The 20,374-nt window shown below is 42.3% G+C and overlaps 1 protein-coding gene across 1 annotated transcript in view; it reads right to left on the reverse strand.

Annotated features, from left to right (window-relative positions):
- The window catches only part of dennd1b (DENN/MADD domain containing 1B), a 100,982-nt gene that overhangs the window by 32,491 nt on the left and 48,117 nt on the right, over positions 1–20,374 (reverse strand). Inside the window, exons 8-12 of the mRNA XM_079158201.1 lie at positions 17,427–17,480; positions 16,761–16,871; positions 9,167–9,267; positions 6,850–6,895; positions 5,148–5,249 (exon numbers count right to left, since the gene is read on the reverse strand). Coding sequence (XP_079014327.1) covers positions 5,148–5,249; positions 6,850–6,895; positions 9,167–9,267; positions 16,761–16,871; positions 17,427–17,480 — 414 coding nt within the window. The remainder of the gene's footprint in view (positions 1–5,147; positions 5,250–6,849; positions 6,896–9,166; positions 9,268–16,760; positions 16,872–17,426; positions 17,481–20,374) is intronic.

Genomic DNA, 20,374 nt, shown 5'->3' on the forward strand with positions numbered 1-20,374 from the left:
TAAGATTCTGTCCAGGGAAAGAAAGCCATGGGGACGCAATTAAAGAACTACAAAGAAAAAAAATAGTTATGAAAATCTCCCACTTTCTTTTGATGTGCTGCAGTCTGAACTGTACACACATACACACACACAAATCTGAACAAAGACACACAGAGAACCGGCAAATACTCTCACTCATGCACACACATACTTGTGCACAATGAGCATATAGCTTGCAATCTATGAAATGCATTCGTTCAATTCAAAAGAAATATTAGGTATTCAATGATTTTTTTTTTTTTAATTAGCCTCTATTTTCAGTCTTGCAGTAAATTGCTCAATAATGGGGATATTACTTAAGTTAATGGGGTGGAGTTTACTACAATCTCTCATAACTAACACATAAGACCACTAACTTCTAGTCTTTGGTATGATAGAAAATATTATGAATACTAAATTAGCAAAATTCTGTGATAAAATAAATATTTAAAAACAAAAGAAAGACTGAAATAGACAAACTATTAAGGCACGCCGTGAGACGTATAATTCTTAGTCGTTCACTATGTTGATCTGCTGTTAAGTACATGCAACACAATAAGTTAGTCAAGCGAAATGAAAAAGAGTGAGAAAGGAAGGGGGAGAAAAAATTCAGTGTGTGTGTGTGTTTTAATAGGGCTATCTCATTGCCATGAGACTCTCCCCGGTGTGGGGTTACTTTGTCAAGCTGACCTCTTATAGCAGCTGAGCGGCTGAGTTTTGCATACATAATTAACTACAGCTAAATGTCATCTCTCACTTCAATAACTAACGCAGTGGGTGATGCTGCTCTCTCTTTTTGACTCCTAATCCAGAGTGAACCGCCGGCAGAACGAGCATGTGAAAATGAAGTGCGGCTTTAAAACTCCACATGATTAAATGGCGGGCTGTAACACTGCAGAGAGAGAGTGTATGCACAGTTCAGCGCCGTCTAAAACAATCATAACCTGTAAAATAATGTCTCAAATGAGCACATATCAACAGTTGCAGTCGGTCGAGACTCAATAGCAACAACAAAACTACTTTGGATGTTGGAGACAGCAGGACTGGTTCTGGTAAAGTACAGTATGTATCTGAGGTGGAGCAACCGCATTCCCAGCACTGAGCTAACGTCTAGTTAGTACAACATGTGAGGGGCTTTACTGTAGGTGGCTCCGCTATACTGGGAAGACACACCGATGAAATGAAAAACACACGGCTGTATCTAAAATGAAAATGGGACAATCTGGTGGACGTACCAAAAATCTGTGAGTAGCAAAAGTTTACTGCTGAACTAGATCTGAATGTCATTGATGAACATTCCTGGCCGAAAAATGTGTAGGTGTCCCTGTGTGTGTGTGTGTGTGTGTGTGTGTGTGTGTGTGTGTCGGTGCATCTGCGAGTGTGAGTGTTTGCCTGCTGTCGGCTGTACACCGTTGTAGATGATGATGTAGATGTTGTTTTCTGGGAGCATCGGAAACTGAACACCAAATTAAAGCCGCAATGTTTGATTAAGTGTGCCAGGTGATCTCAGGAGAGGCGCGCAGACACAACCTCAACCCCCTCATTCATTTGTAAACCTCCAAATGCAGGCTTGAAATACAGGAAGTAGGAGTGTACGCTTTAAATCTCCCCCTTGATTGGGAATACAAATGATCAAATGTATGAAGGCTAGGAATGTATGGGTACACGGTGTCAGCAAAGTAGCGAGAGGCAGAGAGGAGGAGAATAGAAGGAATTAGGCTGTGATGTGAAAGAGAGCATCTGAAAATAAAGATGTAAGCTGCATTGTAGCACCTCACCTTGAATATGTGGCACAGAAAGAATAATACATGAAAAAAAAAAATTCCCGTCATTGGTTTGAGATCAATTGCCGGGATCAAATAAAAATCTGATTCAGTCACACACTGTTTGTTTTCAGAATTAACAGACTCCTAATTCGCTATTCTTGGATACTTTTAATGACTAGCGCGGTAAACAGCTCCACCAACCAAAAGCCAATTATAACTTTATCAGCACCATCTCTGTGTGGAAGAGGAACTGTGGATCTCAGAAAGAGAAACAAAAATACCTTGATCTTCCAGGGAAAAAAATGTTTTTTATTGAATATTTCTTTTCAGTGTGCTTGTCAACACATTGATTTTACTGACACGAGCATTCTCTCTGAGATTTAATATGATTTATTAATGTGTAGAAACTATTGAAACTTTCAGTTCAACTTAGGCAATCTTAAAATATGCAAAATCCAGCTAAAAATACACTATGTAAAATAAATTTAAAAAGGAATATATTTCTCTAATAATATCTAAAATAACTAGCGTAATAACAAAATAGCTCAAACAGAAAAGCACAGATTTAAAAAAAAAAAAGCAACAAAAATAGTTCCTTGATGTGCATTATTTTTTATACCAAGAAATGTAAATATACTGGTTAATATAGGAAATGCCTAGATTGACTTTCAATAAATACAAAACAAATTGTACAGGTTAAGAAAAAAAAAAAGAGATTGATTTTAACGCCACTGTCGAAACATGCTGTGTGCATTTAAAAAGACGAATCCAGAACAAAAGATCAATTAATGCTGAACGTTTGATTCATATGACATTTCCAATTTAAAAATGTCAATCGTTATTCTCAAAAGACTGTTGCATCCTTTTTTGACCCGTTACCAATTACTCTGCTATTCAGATCTTTCCCTTTTTCTGCTAAACGGAACCGCTACTGGCATGGTAGCATTTGTAATAGTCAATAAATCTAAAATATTATGTGTGAAGTTGCGGGAAAAGACCATTAAGGGGCGGGCCCTAGTGGAGCCGGGTGCAGGGGTCCTGTCTGAAAGAAGGCAGCTAATTCAGGACAACTGTGAACTCTGAACCTGCTAAAAGCTCGACCACTGGTCAGCCGAGCCACTTAATAGAGTCCACATGTGCTCACAGCCTGCATTGCCATAATTAAACGGATCTCTAACGGTTTGCTTGAATCTAAATCAGAGTGCTTTGTTTTCACTTTTAGTTCGACTTGAAAGACGGACAAAAACTGCCTGTGGCCTTCACCTTTTAATCCATTTCATGCTTTATATATTCATGCAAAGTGATGCTGGGCTTTTTTAAAGTGAGAATAATCATTACTTCATTGGTCTCAGGGCTTCAGTTTCACACTGCATAAAGCCTGAGTGTTAAGTAGCCAGTGTTACAGTGAGAATTAGAGAGAAATGAAGAGAGTTTTAATAGCTTCGAAACAACGCGCGGCAGCTCAGCCCAGGCACAGAATCGCTCGGCATTAATCAAAATTTCAGGCCTCTTTGACAAACTGAACAATGCCTCAAACATCTCCTCGTGTGTAAACACAAACATCAAATGCCATGTGGCATGTCCTCATCACTAACAAGCAAACTAACAAGAGACCTGGAATTCCACTCAATTAGTACCTGCTCGCTTCCTTATTAATCTACTAGCCCCGGTGAAAAGATGAGAGGAGACAGGGAAAAAAAAATAAAAAATGAATCGGAATAAAAACAACAACAACCATTTGTTGCAATAAATATATTAATGCCAGTGTGGTTTCCGTTTCAGGTGGTGTAATTTGACATGATATGTGGGCTATGTTCTGTCATTAGTAAGGAAAAATGGTGAGTAGGGGATCAAAGCAAAAAGGCTCAGAGTCTGCCACTTAATTTATCACACGGCAAAGACAAAGGCTTTTCTCACTGCTTCTGTCGCTTTTCAAAAGCCCTGACTCCTTTTTATGACAAACTCAGTTTGCAATTTAATTCAGGGCTCGAGTCCCTGGGAGCAGAAAAGCAAGCAGGCAGGAAGTGAGAAGACGGCACTGTAGCCAGACAGACAGACAGACAGACAGACAGACAGACAGACAGACAGACAGACAGACAGGCAGGCAGGCAAAGAAGCAGGAGAAGCAAACAGCGGGCGCAAGAAGCGTCCAGGCTGGTGGTAAGTACTGTGAGAGAGAGAGACAAGAAGGCAGACAGGTGTCATGAAACTCGAACAGCCAGGCAGCAAGGCAGGCGATAAGGAAGGCAGGCAAACAGGCTAAAAAAGTAGGCAGGGAATTGTATAAAATGTAGGGAAAGATCGCATCATTGCAGGTTGTGAGGAGGCATTAATACACACTAGCAGCCGTACTAGGCTGAGCAGCGGTGCTAAATCAGGAGAACCAGAGAAGTGTGGGAGTGTGACAGGGTCTGGAGTCTATTGGGCAGTGGATTGAATTATATATTGCGGGTAGGACAGGAGTCCAGTAGGCGGTGTAACCTGAGAATATACTGTTAGCAGTGCAGATAAAAGTGAGTCCGCAGCCTCAGCGGGGGCCTCACAGAGGGGCTGTAATATATACATCCATAAAAGCAGCTAAACAAATAAATTCCTTCGACAAAGACGGGGAAGACAACCTTGTGTGTCGTTCTCTGTGTTTGTGTGTGTGTATGAGAGAATGTGTGTGTGTGTGTGCGTATGAGAGAATGTGTGTGTGTGTGTGTGTGTGTGTGTGTATGTGTGTGTAAATGTGCGAGTGACCCGCACATCGTGGTGATGCTTCCTGGAGCACTGACCGGCGTCAATGCTCCATTAATTAAAGAGACGATGCACTGGCAGGTGGCTTCACTGCCCACACTGGTAATTGGCCCCCTTCTTCCCACTATCTCCCCCTAGAAAATCACCCATCTCTGCCTTTTCTTTTCTCTTCTCTGCCTTGTTCCCTCCTCCTATCGCCCGCTCTCAGAAACGTGCCAGTGGGCAGGCAGAAATGCAAGACTTTGTGAAATAATGATTAGAATGGATGGAGATGAAGGGAAGGGAGTTGCACATTTTCCCACAAGCCTCTGATGGTCGGGGAATGCTGTTTGCCTTCAAGCGTCATACGACGCGACGGGAGTTTACTTTAGACAGCCACAATCTGAGGAGCCAGTACTGCAGTCATTAATGATGTGGGGAGGGGACAGAGCTGTACTTTGACAAGTTTCTGCATGTGTATGTGTTTGTCTGTGTGCGTTTCTCTGTTTGTGTGTGCACATGGGCGTGAGTCTCGATGTGAAAGAGGAAAAATGAACCTTCTGTGTGTCATGCGTAATGAGACAATAAAGGTTGAGACGCTCCGGAAGGTGTGTGCGTGTGCGTGCGTGTGTTTGTGTGTCTCACCACGTCACTGGGCAGGTTGTGCAGGTCATCAAAGGGACTCTCCAGGGTGTTGGTGTCCACATTCAGAATAACCACATCCTCCAGTGATCGACTGCGTACTCTCTAAAGGAGGAAATGTCCAGTGTCATCAGCAACAGTGCAGACGCTGCCACAGTAACTAAAACAACTCGCATCATCTCACAATATGGAACAAATCTCCAACACTAAATATTGTTACGACATGTAAAATTTTGCATTCAGAAGTTTTTATATTACTGACAATATAAAAAAAAAAAATTTTTACATAATAGAATTTAAGCATTATTTATTTACAATCTAGCATCTCATAGCAATTTATTGTGGTAACTATTGAAAATTGGTAGAATCGTGTATGTTTTACATATTTGAATGAACAAAGAACCTGAGAATATAGTTTTGGTTAATTACTAAAAAAAAAAAAAAAAGTGTGGCCCAGGTGTGTTTGCTAGCAGACAAAGTCTTCTCTGTACTGAAGCCCCAGGAAGGAGAAAGCACAGCGGTCACATTTAAAACCACACTGTCGTCACACTCCTTTACGATTAACGACGAAATATGGTGCGAAGGAAAAATATATTAGGACATCTTTATTGTAACACACACACACACACACACGCTAACAAAATGAAGAATGGCACTGAGAGGAAACATTTGGATTGCGCAAACATTTTCCACAGCACCAAAACCTCATGCATCAACAACAACACAGTGATGCTGTGCTGTGCTGCGTGCATTCTGATGGCGACAAATTCAGCTATTATTTCAGTGTGGCGCAGGATGCAGGCAGGTGTGTGTGTGGGGGGGGGAGGCAGCATAGTGTGTGAATTTCTAGTTTGTCACTTTTGTGACAGCCTGTGCAGTGGAGGCTCACATGCTGATCTGGACTAATTATGTAGTGGCGGAAAGGGGGTCTGTCACGGATGCAGAGTGTGATAAATACTGCCACTGCTGCAACTGTCAGACAACTATCACACACACACACACACACACACACACACACATATATGTGCATTACAACATATGCATTTGCACAATTTACACACGCACACACACACACACTTACATACTAACACTTACACACAAGTGAAAATGTGCGTGTGCTTGCAACATGCATTCACACACAACAGCAGTGCTGGTGAAGGCTTGCCCCCCAACCAACACACAGGGTTTAGCAATGAAGTAGAAAAGCTCTTTGTTCGCAGATGCTTTTTCTGCCTTTCTCTCTCTGTCTTTTGTACTTCTGGTTAAGAATGCACACAAGCAAGACAGGGAGATAAAGAGGGGAAAAAACAATCTGTCACTTTTTTGATTCAATGTGTTGCAGATGACAAAAATTGCCTTAAAGAAATATTTTATACCAAAATTAAGAGCACAATTCACCAAACGAGGTGCAGCATTATACAACTGACCATACATACTGTACAGAGGAAAAAAGAGGAATTGACTATACACATTTACGGCATAATTCCTAATGTTATTTGGTTGTTCTTTTTAAGAAAATCCACTGAAATTCATACTGTGTATCTGATGCAAAATAGAAAAAGATCATTTAACATTTCATGTACAGTACAGTTTCCAAAATATACATCGATTTGCAGCAACATATATAAATATGCACACACAGTATAATGATGTACATTTAAACACGTGCACATTTATATGCATACACATAGATTAACTAACGTACCTCCAGCAGACTGAGATGAACACCCACAAAGTATGGCATGGGGGCACTGTGGATGGAGAGAGGAAAACAAAGCTGTGAGCAATACCAACATCAGATGGGTACATGCAGTAAAGAAACAGTTACCAATACAGCACACTTCACCCGCCCATCTGAAAAGTAAAAACTGAATGTTGAGGTTATTGTTTGATCAACAGATTGTACTTAATCAATATGTTGAAATCTGATTCATCTTTAGTTATTCGTCAATAGATAAACTGGAATAAATCACAGCCTATTCAAGTGAGGATTTGGTGTTTTTCTTTGTATTCTTATATCATTTTAAGCAGAATGCTGTTCGGGGTTACCCAAATGAAGATATGACCTGGCTGTAACATAACTTGTGATTATTTCAACTTCTTATACACTAAGTTATACATTTGAAAGATAAATCAATCAATAGATCATTAAAACAAACATTATTGAATACCCCAAATGATATCCACCGAATGATCAAAGCTAAGAATACAAGACGAAAATGTATTTATTTAAAATGTATCAAATATCATATTTCATCAACTGCTGGAAATTATGTGAAACTACGAGAATGCAACAGTTGTGCACTGGATGCATTGAAACTAACTAACCTCGCATGAGATAACATAATCGCAACATAGGCAGCAAAACTGATTATCGTCCATATGTTGTTCTCAATCATATCACAGCACAGCCGCTGACTTAAAATCAGACTTCAAAATCATTTCCCCAAGAAATAACATGTGTCTCAAATTGGGAAACAATTAGATTGTGTGTGTGTGTGTGTGTGTGTGTGTGTGTGTGTGTGTGTGTGTGTGTGTGAGGACACGCAAATGTATGTAGTGCTAATTAAAAAAAGTTACCAGAAAAAAAGAGCAAACAAGTTTCTCCTTCATTCTGACTCTGAATATTTTGGATTTCCAAGCATTAACTTAAAAAGGTTTTGTAAATTCTGTCTAAAACGTTCACCCTTAGCTATCAGTAAGCATTCATTTACTTTCAAAACAATTGTCATGCTAAAACTCTTATTCCTAGCACTATTTATTAGAATGATAAAAAATAATCTCAACGGTAACATCAAATATGCTTTTGCATGACATGTAATAAGGTTTTCCCTCTAACAAGATGCTGGATTCAGAAAGTAAAGACAGACTTGGAACTCTTTCTCAAAAGCTAAAGGGGAGAAGTGTGAAATGTTTTCATTTTACTCCAAAAATATGCTTTTCATGCTTATTATTGTGTAATTCTTGTCTTATGTGATATTTATCTCCAGATTGAAAGTTAGTGGCAAGGAAATACTGAATCATAGAGTACGTTTCCCATCCACCAAGACCAATAAAATCAACAAAAACAGTCAAATAATAGAAACCATTTTTATGATGAGGTTTACAGAGGAGGCAATAATCGGATAGCTTTGGGTCAGCGTAGTCCTGGCCAGAATGATTCAGAGGCCACAGGCTTGTAATCAACTTAAAGCTACAGCAAAACAAACAGCAGGCCTGTAGCTCTGAACTTTAGCCGCTGCTGTCTTCTCTGTTTCATGACTGTACTGGCTTTCAACATTTACACACGCACACACACACACAGCATCTAATATAATCTAGTTATCTAATCAGTGCATGGAGGATACCCCTGTGATTAAATAAGATAACGATGAGTCTTCACAGAGTGTTGAAAATCACATTTTACTGTCAGTGATGAATAGCTTTTTGAAGCTGACGTGTCCCTCATGGTTAAAGCACTATACCGTGTGTGCTATCGGCACTGATTCGACAAAAGCTGACTTTCCCACTCTTTTTTTCACATGTACATATCTGAAGTTGATATGAACACATGTAGATTTGAAAATGAGCTGATGCTCTCCAATAGAGTCCGTTCAGATTACTTGGATTTGAGTTGGATGGATGGTAATGAACCCCTGTGAGGCTTACGGTGATGCGAGTTATGTGCTAGCACTGGCATGAAATATGGAGCAAGGTGATCCGGGTCGTTCGTTATGTCGAGGGGCCACACAGGAGAAGGTGCACACCGAGAGGAATCGTGAGATCGGGCGGGAGAATGTGTGAACATGCGTGTCTGCACTTTTACACCGCTGGTTTTAGCGACAGAGCCCGGTGCATGACCAGCACACACGGCGTGACGTGTGATTACGTGTCTATACTGTCAGGTATGTGTGCGATTCAGAGGGTGGCTGGAAAAAGAGAGAACGAAGAAGAGAAAAGATGAGGGTGTAAACATGTATTATGATGCTCCTGATGGTTTTCTTGTATGTGTGTGTGTGTGTTTCAGGGGTGGTCAGCCTTACCAGCAGTAGTCCAGAAGATGCGGGGGCAGTACAGGGATGAAGATGTGCTGCCAGTACATAGGAAAGAGCAGAGCAGCTGCACCGTGGACACATGCAGTTAACTACAGAGAGGGAAAGAAGAGAGACATACTCAACACAACTTTCCAAGGCAACGCTAAAACTAAGAAAAGCAAAGACATTTCTATGCTATACGTTTACTGGTAATTTCAATTATTTTTCAGCCTCAAGATTTACCCCACAGAAAATATATTTGAAAAAAATACTGCTAGTCTTCTTTTCTTTCACTTATTCATGTGAGTTTCAACACAACTAAAGTCCATCGAAAAGGTCTAGAGAACAGCAGCTCTGAACAATATTCTGTTTATTAAAAATATAGAGGTCTGATCAATGTTGTTGCTGTGCTGATGCTTTGTGTTAAAATATGTCTGATTTCATTGAGTGAGCTTTTAATCTTGCTCACAGACAAACGCACTCAGAAAGAAAAGCGCGGTGCACCGACATGTCTAGTGCTGTTGTGATGAACACGACCTGCAAGCTATTGTTGGAGGAAGAGAAGAACAGACTGAAAGCTGAAGATCAACTAGGTGATAGGAGCCTTGTCTTAAACACATGACAGAAACACAGCAGAGGAGAGACAGATTGATGAGGAGGTGAGAGGGAAAGTACTGAAAAGACTGACGTGAAGAAAGGCAACACATGCTTTACACACAGAGAACATGAAATCAATGCTTCCTCCATATTGATTCATTTGTGGCGGGTCATCACTGCAATAATATTGCTGCTTTTGCACATGGCATTGAGACATTTTAATAAAAAAAAATAATTCAAAGCACAGATTCTAACCTGTTTTTGCACACAGAAATGAGAGCAAATACAAGCCCAGTGTTCATAATGAACTGCTTTTAAATTCAATGTCAATGTGAGAATTGTGCTGCGACCAGCACAAAAACAACAAAAGGAGCCCAAAACAGTGCTGACAGTAATCATAAAAAAATCTGAATTACACCAACTAGTATGACTACCAAATTAAAGAGAAAAGAAGCCCTTTTTCAACAAATAATGAGAAGCAATCACATGAAGATGGCATTCCTTTTCAAAGGAGCTCTCTACATTGTCAAACAAACATTACACATAAAATTAAAGTCATTGTCTCCCATTGTCTTGAAACCAGAACCCCCCTCTTGACATCCCGTCTCATGAAAACCCAGATATAGTAATGACCTGCAACACACACACACACACACACACATACACACACAGAGAGACAGAGACACGGCAGGAGAAAGAGGCGTTAGCTCATCCCCCAGATTAAAATAACATGATTAAATATGGAAAGAGAACAGAGGTCTGAGGGGCTCCTGCGGGACTTCATTAGGGCAAATTGCCAAAGAATGAAACATGAGTTAGCCAAGAGAGACTGCGGGCTAGGCCAATACCGCCGGGACCCCGGAGCAGCAGCCGCCGTTATACTGCTGCAGCTTCACAGTCAATGTGTGAAGCGGACACACACTATCACACACACACACACACACGCACACGCACACACACACACGCACACGCACACACACACACACACAACTACCAGGAGACCCCATGCTCACTCACACATACACAGTGTCACAATTGACCGGCCAAAAGCGGATGAGCTCGGCAACTGAAACCCACCGCGGCCAGAGAAAGAGGAGCCCCACCCTCTGAATGCACCCCGAACATCAACACCGGACATCTGAGAGGCTTAAAACTAAAAGTGTGTGTGTGTCCATGTGCATCCCTCCCTGCATGTTTGTTTTAACTGCATTCATTTTTCATATCGGCTGAAAAAAAAAAAAAAAAAAAAAGGCAATGATCTTTTTTTTTATTGTCTCTGTGCTTTTCTCTCATACACCCAGTCCCACAATAGTTAGGACTTAATCAACATTTAATTGGTGTCTTGCTCTGTGTATCTGCATATGCATATTCCCGCTGCATGCCGTCTTCAAATAAAACAACAATGCCACGCTCCTGTCAGGATTAATTCCCTGGCAAACAGTTTGTTTTTTTGCTAATTCTGAGAATAAATCAATGCTATGAATATTAATGTCTGAAAGTGAGGCACTTGGTGGAAGAGCTACTAACAAAACCATCACACCCTTCTCCCTTTTCCAAAGCGAGGACGGTAAGGGGCCATTAAATTGTGATGAAGAGAGGTCAGCAATCCGGCTGTGGATATACATGCACACACTGAGCGGAGCGCCAACAGGCGAGTGTATTCCTCCTCTGGGAGTGCAGACAAGCCCCAGTCATTCACTGGTACCAGGAGGTAATGGCACAGAACACCTCGCTAACCAACTCCAATTATCTCCACCAGGCCTCAAGGTGAGCCCCCCAACTGGCATGATTTACTCTCAGGTTGAAAGGGAAAACAGGAGTCTCTCTCTGCCTCTCTTCTTCTCAGGCTGGGTGGCTGTGGGGGGGGTGTTACTGATACTAAGATAATGATTTATAAGGCAAAATCTAGATTTCTGTTTACTTTTATTTGCTATCTACAAAGCAATGGAGGTGGCAGTGTGCCTGAGATAAGCCATTTGGAGGGAACTCCAGAGGAATAGTTCACATATTTGCTTCTCTAATTCAGCTTAATACAAAGCCCCGTGTCCTTGTTCAGGTTTTATAACGAACAAGGCAAAAAGTAAAAAGGAATCTAAACTGGAAAAAAGAGAAATCGTGCCCCTCGTTCTTTTTCTTCATTTAGAGAGGGGGGGCTTCACATGAGAGTGGGTCATGAGAGGCTAAGGCTGATAAAATATTTGCCAGGCTGATAAATAATAGATGAGTGGAGCCAAATGGCTTACACGCTCCACAAAAGACCTGGGTGCTTAATATTCCATTCAATGGAGAATCACAGATACAGTCCCCAAGAACAAATACAGGATTAGGTGCTGGGTCCAGTCCTCAGGGACCAGGGCTCTGCCCTGTAATGAGGGGCTGCCTGCCTCTTACACTGTGTGTGTGTGTGTGTGTGTGTGTGTGTGTGTGTGTGCGCGTGTGGGTGTGTGTGTTTCCCCCTTCCTCTGAGAGAAGCTAACCGATTATACAGCGACAGCCTGCTTCAAAAAGCAGTCAAGGTCTTTGGTTCTGCCCTGAGAGCTTTTTTTAGTGCGCTGTAGCTGAGACAGAAAGTATCCACACTAACACTGGTTTTCCAAGATCCATTCTACGGGACTAAAGGAAGGAGAGACAAAAAAAAGAAAGAGAGGGAGAGGATGATGTGAAAGTGGGAGAAGAAGAAAGAGAGAAGTGAAGAGATAGAATTTGCAATGCAACTTTGAAGTAGGTAGCAATCAACTTAAGCTAAGAGGTCAACACACCAGTGTTGTCAATAATGGGGTCTGAGCGTGAGTCAATCGCTGTGTCCCATTCAATACTAATAGTATACAGGAAGAACTACCCAATGTCTAAGCATACTGTTATTTGCAGTTATTATGAAAAAAATCAACATAATCAGGATATGAATCAATGTGTGACGTGATGTCAATCAAACTGGGACTTTGGTATGTCACTGCCAATTAACCTTCACAAATTGAAATTAAAATGTTTTCCAATGATTCAACAGTTAATCTTTCTGCTGTGTTCACAAAGCTGTTTTAACACCATCTACAATTTGTTTTAATACTTTCCAGCTGTGAGCAGCTCCCCCATTTCCTCTGTGAGTTGCATTGTGGGAAAATAATGTCCATCAGCAGCACAGTTTTTTTTTTTTTTAAAGCACACTTGTTTGATTTACTGAACTGTATCACTTCTGCACAGTGAACACACCACATTATACCCTGCTTAGAAGTAGTATGTAGTATGGAATAGGGATTCAGCTAATACGTTTATTTTCTGCAAGAAATTAACAAAAAAGCTGAATTATGACACATTTACACAAGAAAAGAAAAAAAGACGTGAGCAGAAACAACAACTCTCCATTTTCGTACACAACTCTTCAACACGGATGTTTCCTTAAAGAGCCGGACCCACCAGAGACCTCAGATCTTCTCAACACTGCAACTCTGAGCTCCGCAGACTGTCAGTAATCTTCCACCTACACCATTCCTCTTTACCTGAGCAACTGGACATGTTGAAGTGAAACACAGACAGAATATGGAGGAACTGCTACCGTGGGGGCCTAGATGCACCTCTTTCGCATATTTTTCATATTAAACGGCAGTGTTATGGAGATTTTACTGGACTGAGGACATAACAACGCTCGCTCCCTCTGCTTAGATACTCTTAGATGAGGGAATCTTTCGCACATGTTAAATTACATCGAGCGCAGAGTGTGAGACAAATAGCTGCTGCTGCAGGCAATGTAATTCAATTTGACAGGAGGAATGGTATCAACAGAGTCGCTCTTGACCTCTTCACACCAGCCTCAAACACTCATTTCCCCTCCACTAGCCTTTCCTTCCAACTCCGTCCCTACGCACTCTCCAAATTCAATCCTCTCTTCTCCTTTCCCAGCCTCATTTCCATTCCCGTTTCTTCATTCCTTATTCTGTTTTCCTCCTCTCATCCTGCTGCCTTCTGTCCATTTGCTACCTCTCCCTCCTTTCTCCTGTTGGTTTATCGCTGCGTTAGCCAGCCTTCCCCCCTCCCCTCCCCTGCACAGAGTAAGTCACCAATTACGCGCGCTCTGCTTCTCCCTCTGTTGACAAACGCCGGTGTCAGGCCCGGCACAACGCAGGTGTGCCACAAACAAGTAGGTGGCACGGGGAGAGAGAGCGAGGGCACGCAGGACGACACAGGTAACGGCTAACGCCAGGCCTCCCACACACAGCCACTGACTCGACACAAGACATAAGGTACAAACATCTGTGAGCGCAGAAGACACACAAACAGATGCATGCGAAAGAGACACAGACACCCACAGCATGCACATGCACACGCACACAGCGGCACAAGTCAGACACATGGCATGGGCCTGAGATAAGTCTATCGAGGAGAAGGATGTCCCGATGTTCTGCAGATGCCCCACAACAGAGAGACGCATTAAGACACCCAGGAAAAGGGAGGCAAAGTCAGAGAGAAAGAGAGGTGTAGCCAGGGGTAAGTGAGAGACAGATGGACAGAAAATAATAATGTCAGCGAGGAAGAATAACTTAAGATAGAGAGAAAGCTAAGAGACGGAGAGAAGTCATGGAAAGAGAGGAGAAGAAGAACAGAGGAAAAGGCAGGAAACAGAGAGACAGCTGGCACTCTAGGGCATGGTGGATGGATAGTTCCTTGTTAGCATAGGCCTGACAGGCTGATGAGAGGGCTGCTGTCAGCCGGTGCTGGGGCCTGGCTGTGTGAGTTTGGGCGATAGGCAGGGCAGAGGCTGGGCTCGAGAGCTGGGGGGCCTCGGCAGATGAAAGACACGGAGGGTGGTGGGGCGATGGTGGTGGGGGTCCTCCCAACTGACTAGTTAGAGGAAGGGCCGATGCAGCCCTATTATACGGCCCTATGACAAGGCTGCACGCTCGGCTGGCTCCCGCCCCTGCGCCACCGCCGACCAGCCTTTTAAAACAGTGGTACCATTCACCTCCGGTCACGAAACAGCAATAAGTCAACTGACGCATTGTTGTAAGATCATGATTTATTCCTTTGCTGTTGGCTGCTTGCGAGACGCGCCGGCCATGTACCGGCAGACTGACACACTGGGTTCACCGGGGGGCTTTAACACAGGCAGCACCTAGAGCAGGCAGAATAAATGCAGTATATCTTCGTGTGTCTGTCTGTGTGTGTGTCTGTGTGTCTGTGTGTCTTTCTCTCTCGCTTTCCACTTTCTCTTTGCTTGGCTGAGAGGCTGGACAGGCGGAGGTGGTGAAAAGCAGCTGGATGATACTAACGATGTTACTAACAATACCTTCTCTCATACATCCTCTATCTGTGGCAAGCAGACTATAGAAACATTACCTGTCTATTCAGTGACCGCTAACACTCACTTTCGCAAACATTTTGACAAACTGTGACGTTAATTATATATTTCCCATCTTCAGATATTTGATCACAAGGCAGTGGTGTAGATAATGAGCTGGGCTTTTTGCACTTAAGCATGTATACACTTAGATATCCGGCCTACAGAATCATGGCAGCCATTTCCCCACCTGAACTAGGAGGTCATTCCACCCAACAGCAAAAAATAACGCATCACAGGAGCAGTAATAACATCAGTCCTGCTAGTAATCCCAGTGGAGATGTGAAAATACCTTTGTAATGCAGTGCCTGACATGTATCGCTACCAAACCAAAACACCTCTCCCTGAGGAAGATGGATGGATAGACAGATGAGTGGATGAAGGATTGAGGAGGATAAAAAAGGTTTACAGGGGTAAAGGTCTGACGTGGAGGCTCTTAAAAAATCCTGTCGACATAAATTTGTGAAAAAAAAACAAGCCAAGATTAGTCTCCGAGCTGCAGAAAACTATAAATCACAGACAAATAACGCCTCCACCCCCTCTTCCTGCGAAAAAGAAAAACACCTTCACCCTTGAGTCTGATAATTTACATCGTGTAACCCTCGAGTCACAGCACAGTGTGCAGCCTAGACCCTGAGCGCAGTGCTGCTGGTCTGAGGCGCTGAGGGGAGACAGGTGATATTCTCCGAGGGCTGGGTCATTTTTCACAGCTCTTTCTGGGTATAGATCCTATGGGAGACCTTGGGTACCGTTCCCTCCAGCACCCATCACCACCCACAGGCCCCTCCGGCTGTTCAGTGTTCTCCAGCCTTGTAGATACCAAGGCAGGACCAGCTACACTACAGATACAGAGAGGACTTGGATGACATCACTTCCCTCTCCCATCTCATCTGTCATAAACATTTGGCTCTGCCTCATCAGCCACATAGATAACAGGGGGGGGGGGGGGGGGGGGGGGGGGGGGGGGATTGGAATGAGGAACAGAGGGAGGAAGAGCGGAAGAAAGACACAGAGAGAGAGATCTCCTCCCTCATACAGACAGAAAGAAGGGACTTTAAATTATGTGAGAGAGTTAAGACATGTAATAACGGATAATTTAAGGCTTTTTGGCCGTTAATATGTTGCAGCTTTAAGACAAACAGTCAGATATAATCCAGCTTTAGTGTGGATTTCACAGCTTGTCTGAGCGTGGTGATAGTGCGGCTGTCTGAGCGCAGGACGCCCGGGCAAAGAGGGGGGGGGGGGGGGGGCAGACAGATCTGTACAAGTGGCTTAGCCATGTCAGATAAATATTCTCATCGTACTAATTAGGGTTTGATATCCTGCTGGATTATTGATGAAGAAAATCATGTTCAATCTCGGAAACGGTCCCAACATTTGAGCTATATACTTCTTTTTAAGCGGGCACATCGGTTTCTGAATTTGTAAAGAAGCCAAAAATAGCAACCGTGACTCTCCATGACTGTAAATTAGAAAACAAAGTGAGATAGCTCACATGAATCCTACATTACAAAACATGACATTTTAGGACTGAAAGTTTCCCCTCAACTTGAATGGAATGTTTAGCAAAGTCGTCCTTCAAGTGGTTGCCGTATTTGTTTTCTAACCTTGTGCCTGACAGGGCAGAGCTGATAACTGACTGCAGCTGAGAGAATGACTTGGAAGGAATGGACTCACAGTGCTAAGCTTGGTTGAGGTAATGATGATGCGCCGTTCATGCAGCATACAGGCGTAGAGCTGGAGCATGTTGTTGACATCCACAGCCACAAAGTACTCTGTCAGGTTCCTCTGGAGATAGACAGGAACAGAGGGATATGCAGGTTCATAACAAACTGTCCTTGTTTACAGTAAAGTGTCAATGCTACAGACGGTGAGAGTGCCAGAGTGTGCTAAAAAAGAGAGACATACAGTACTGGCTGTAAAAGAACGTGGACTTCAATCTCTGCACATATTTTTTTTGCAGCAAAAAAATAAAAAATGTTAGAGAAATACAGTATATAGTAATGTTTGGGGGGTGTCGATCAATGTTGCTTGAATTTGTTAGATTGATCACTCATAAAGACTTTGGATGCTCCGTGCTTGAGCTACAATTTGAATACAAAATAATAAAAAAAAAAAGATTGTGTGTTTAATTTGAATCCTCTAATACCCACGACGATCACTGAACTTCGCCATTAAAAGTACAAGCACCACAGGAGATAAAACTGAAACAAAAGGGATGATGCAATGATTTCAAAAGGTGACAAGTGTATTTGATTAAAAACGATTAGAGGCGAAGATGTTTCCAGAAGAAAACGCATCTCTCTTCAACTCCTTTTCTTTTCTTTTCCCATGAATACTTACGCTTTCAGGGATGGTTGGCAGTCCATTGATATCCGGGGCGATGAAGTAGGAGTGCTGCGAAAACACAAACATGCAGGAGAAAGAAGAGAGAAGGTCACCAGTGAAGCATACCACTCACACAGAAAAGAATGAGGGGAATAGGGGGGGGGGGGGGGGGGGGGGGGGGGGGGGAAGGCCGTTCACTTTGTTCTATGATTTATGGCTCATCTTCAGCTCTGTCTATATGAATTGCTGAGCTGGTGTCTGAACTGTGGCAACGCTTTTATCAGGCCTGCAGAACAGAGAAAGCTCAATAGCAGCTCAGCTCCCCATAGACACAGACTGGGGTGATGTCTCCGGTGGAAAACTGAGTCTTTATTTAAGCATTAAAAAGGCTTGGGGAGCACCAACACACAGACAACAGTATGTGCACATGTGCATCCACACAGACACACACACACAGGTTGTTTAGAGGATCACAGGGCTGCCTGTCTCACTTTGGGAGAGCAGGGCAGGTTCAGTGTTCAGATAAAAGGGGCCTGAGAGAGGTGGTGTTTGGAGACAGGTAGACAAAGCATCAACTGAAACACACCGTTGTGTTTCTCACACACTCTCTCCTGTATGCTTATTACACCTGCGTTTCTCAAAGCCTTCACTCTACCATCTGTTGCAGGTATTCACTTAAATTGTAACTGTAAATCATGTAAATATAGCGCCTACAGTAGATACTAGCACAGTATTTCAAATGTTCAAATGTATTTCATCTTCTAAGACTTCTCAGTGTTTAAACTTGTGACCACTATTTATTTGTGATGCAAATCACGGAACAATTAATGTCTTATATGGGCTTACACACAGTCAGTGTGGTGTTTGATGTGTGGCCCCTGTGGCAGGAAGACTGACATCCAACACCTGAGAGTTGGTGGCAAAACAGCATTGCATCCGAGACTTACGTCTGATTAGGAAACAATCTGCACTTTGAAAGGAGCTTTGAAAGGATGAAATGCTAAATAGGAAAAAAATGAATTCCTTAAACAGAAGACAAAATGACAGTAATGCATTACATAACAAACAATACAATTAAGAGTATGCAAACATAAGAGTCATTCAGAATCAGCAACCCCACCGCAAGTGTCACCACCAAGAAGGAAAGATGTGAAAGCCCGTCACAGTCAGACAAAAAGATGGAGTTTAAAAAACCCACAACAATGGAAGAATATTAGCTTAATGTACTGAGCAGGGTCGTGACAGTTGGACTTGATTCTGTGCTATTTTGAGCAATGCTGGGTTAACCGTAGGTCATAATGTTTCATGAGCACATTTCTTTATATAAAGTGCTGCTGGTCAGTTTTGTTCTGGCGACCTACACAATTTCTCAAAATGATTTATTCATTAGGGGATTTATAATAACATGACTATGAGAATTACAGAATGATGCTTGTTAGTCTTAAGTGACAGTGTTTGAGAAAACATTGACAGACTGTAATGATGAAGAAAAAGAAATGGCAGCACATAACTTTGTCTGCAGTTGACATTGGACCATTCAGTTTAAAGTAAAACAAACTAAAATGTTTCACCCCTAAGTGCATTAAGTAGGAAAAAAGTGAAAATAATTACCACAAGTAAACAAGAGTCATATTCCCAGAGGACGATTTTTGTAGTCAAGCGACGCTTAGAGGAGATGAACATGCAGCAAACATTCTTTGCCTTTTGAGGTGTTTTTTTTACGGGCAATGATATTGTTTTTGAGCAAAAGCAACTCCTACACCCCCTTCTTTATGGCAGGTGAATTTCTCTAAATGTTTGAATTGCTGCGGCCATATTTTGATGCATATTACGGATAGCTACCACCACACCTTAACAGAATATCTACAACAAAACATAATTGTTTACATGGCAGTGAAAGAGAAAAGAGGAAAACATATGCAAGGAAAGCATTTGTTATACTAGAGCAGATGCCCTCTTCCACTGTTTCCTGTTTTCAACAGCAGATTAAACTATTTCAAACAGAAGCCAACCTGTTGTTCTGCAGCAAGACAGAAACAAAACCACCAGGTTTTTCCACCCTGGAAGGATGTGCAAAAGGGAAGAAGCTAAATAATTTTTTCTATTTAAGGAAATGCTGGTTCTTTGTTTGTGGTTATACTGTACGAAGCAGAAGTAGTAGTAGCATAAATTAGCATTGCAGCTATTAGTTTACTGTGAATTAATGCTACTACACCTGTAACTGCAGCCATCTTCTATCTCACAGATAGAAGATGCCATTGTACGTTTCTGCAAACCAACAGATGAATTTAAAGTTTCCGCTTCTGAACCAAAATTCTATTTCATAAATATGTTCATCTTATATCATATATCGGCCTCGTATCACGCTTACAGAAACGCTCACTGACTCGTGGTTAACGTAGTGAAACGATTGGTTAGGTTTAGGCAGAGATAATTCAGGAATGGCATTTGTCAGACAGACAAATTGAGAGAAAATGAACTTAGTTTGAGACTTTTCTGTCTCAGCAACACACTCTTGAGAGATCTGGCAACTTTGCGTCGTTCGCAAAAGTTGATATAACTCAGGATTAACATACTTAATTAACCGAAACAGTGTTGTTTCCCTAAACCTAAAGGTTTTGGTGCCTTAATGTGACTGAACTGCGACCATTTCCAGGGCGTCATGTCGTTAGCGTGTCCTGTAGTACTGTGATCCACCAGATCGTAAAGTCAGCATTTACTTTTGGTTTCACAAGGGACACGAACAGCGGTGAAAAGGGGTTAAAGTCTTGCGTTTGTTTGACCCATCCATCATCACTCCTGCCCGGCCTTAGTGGACTTCGTCACTTGTTATACTCAGAATTATACTACGGAACTTTCAATAACGGTCGCTTAAAGATACTACGTCACTTGCTCTGCGCGTTGCTCGTTGTACCACGTTGCTTGCGTTGACCTAATGGAGAAAACGTAGACGTTCATCATAT

Source organism: Pholis gunnellus (assembly GCF_910591455.1).
Source record: "Pholis gunnellus genome assembly, chromosome: 4".
Lineage (NCBI taxonomy): Eukaryota > Metazoa > Chordata > Actinopteri > Perciformes > Pholidae > Pholis > Pholis gunnellus.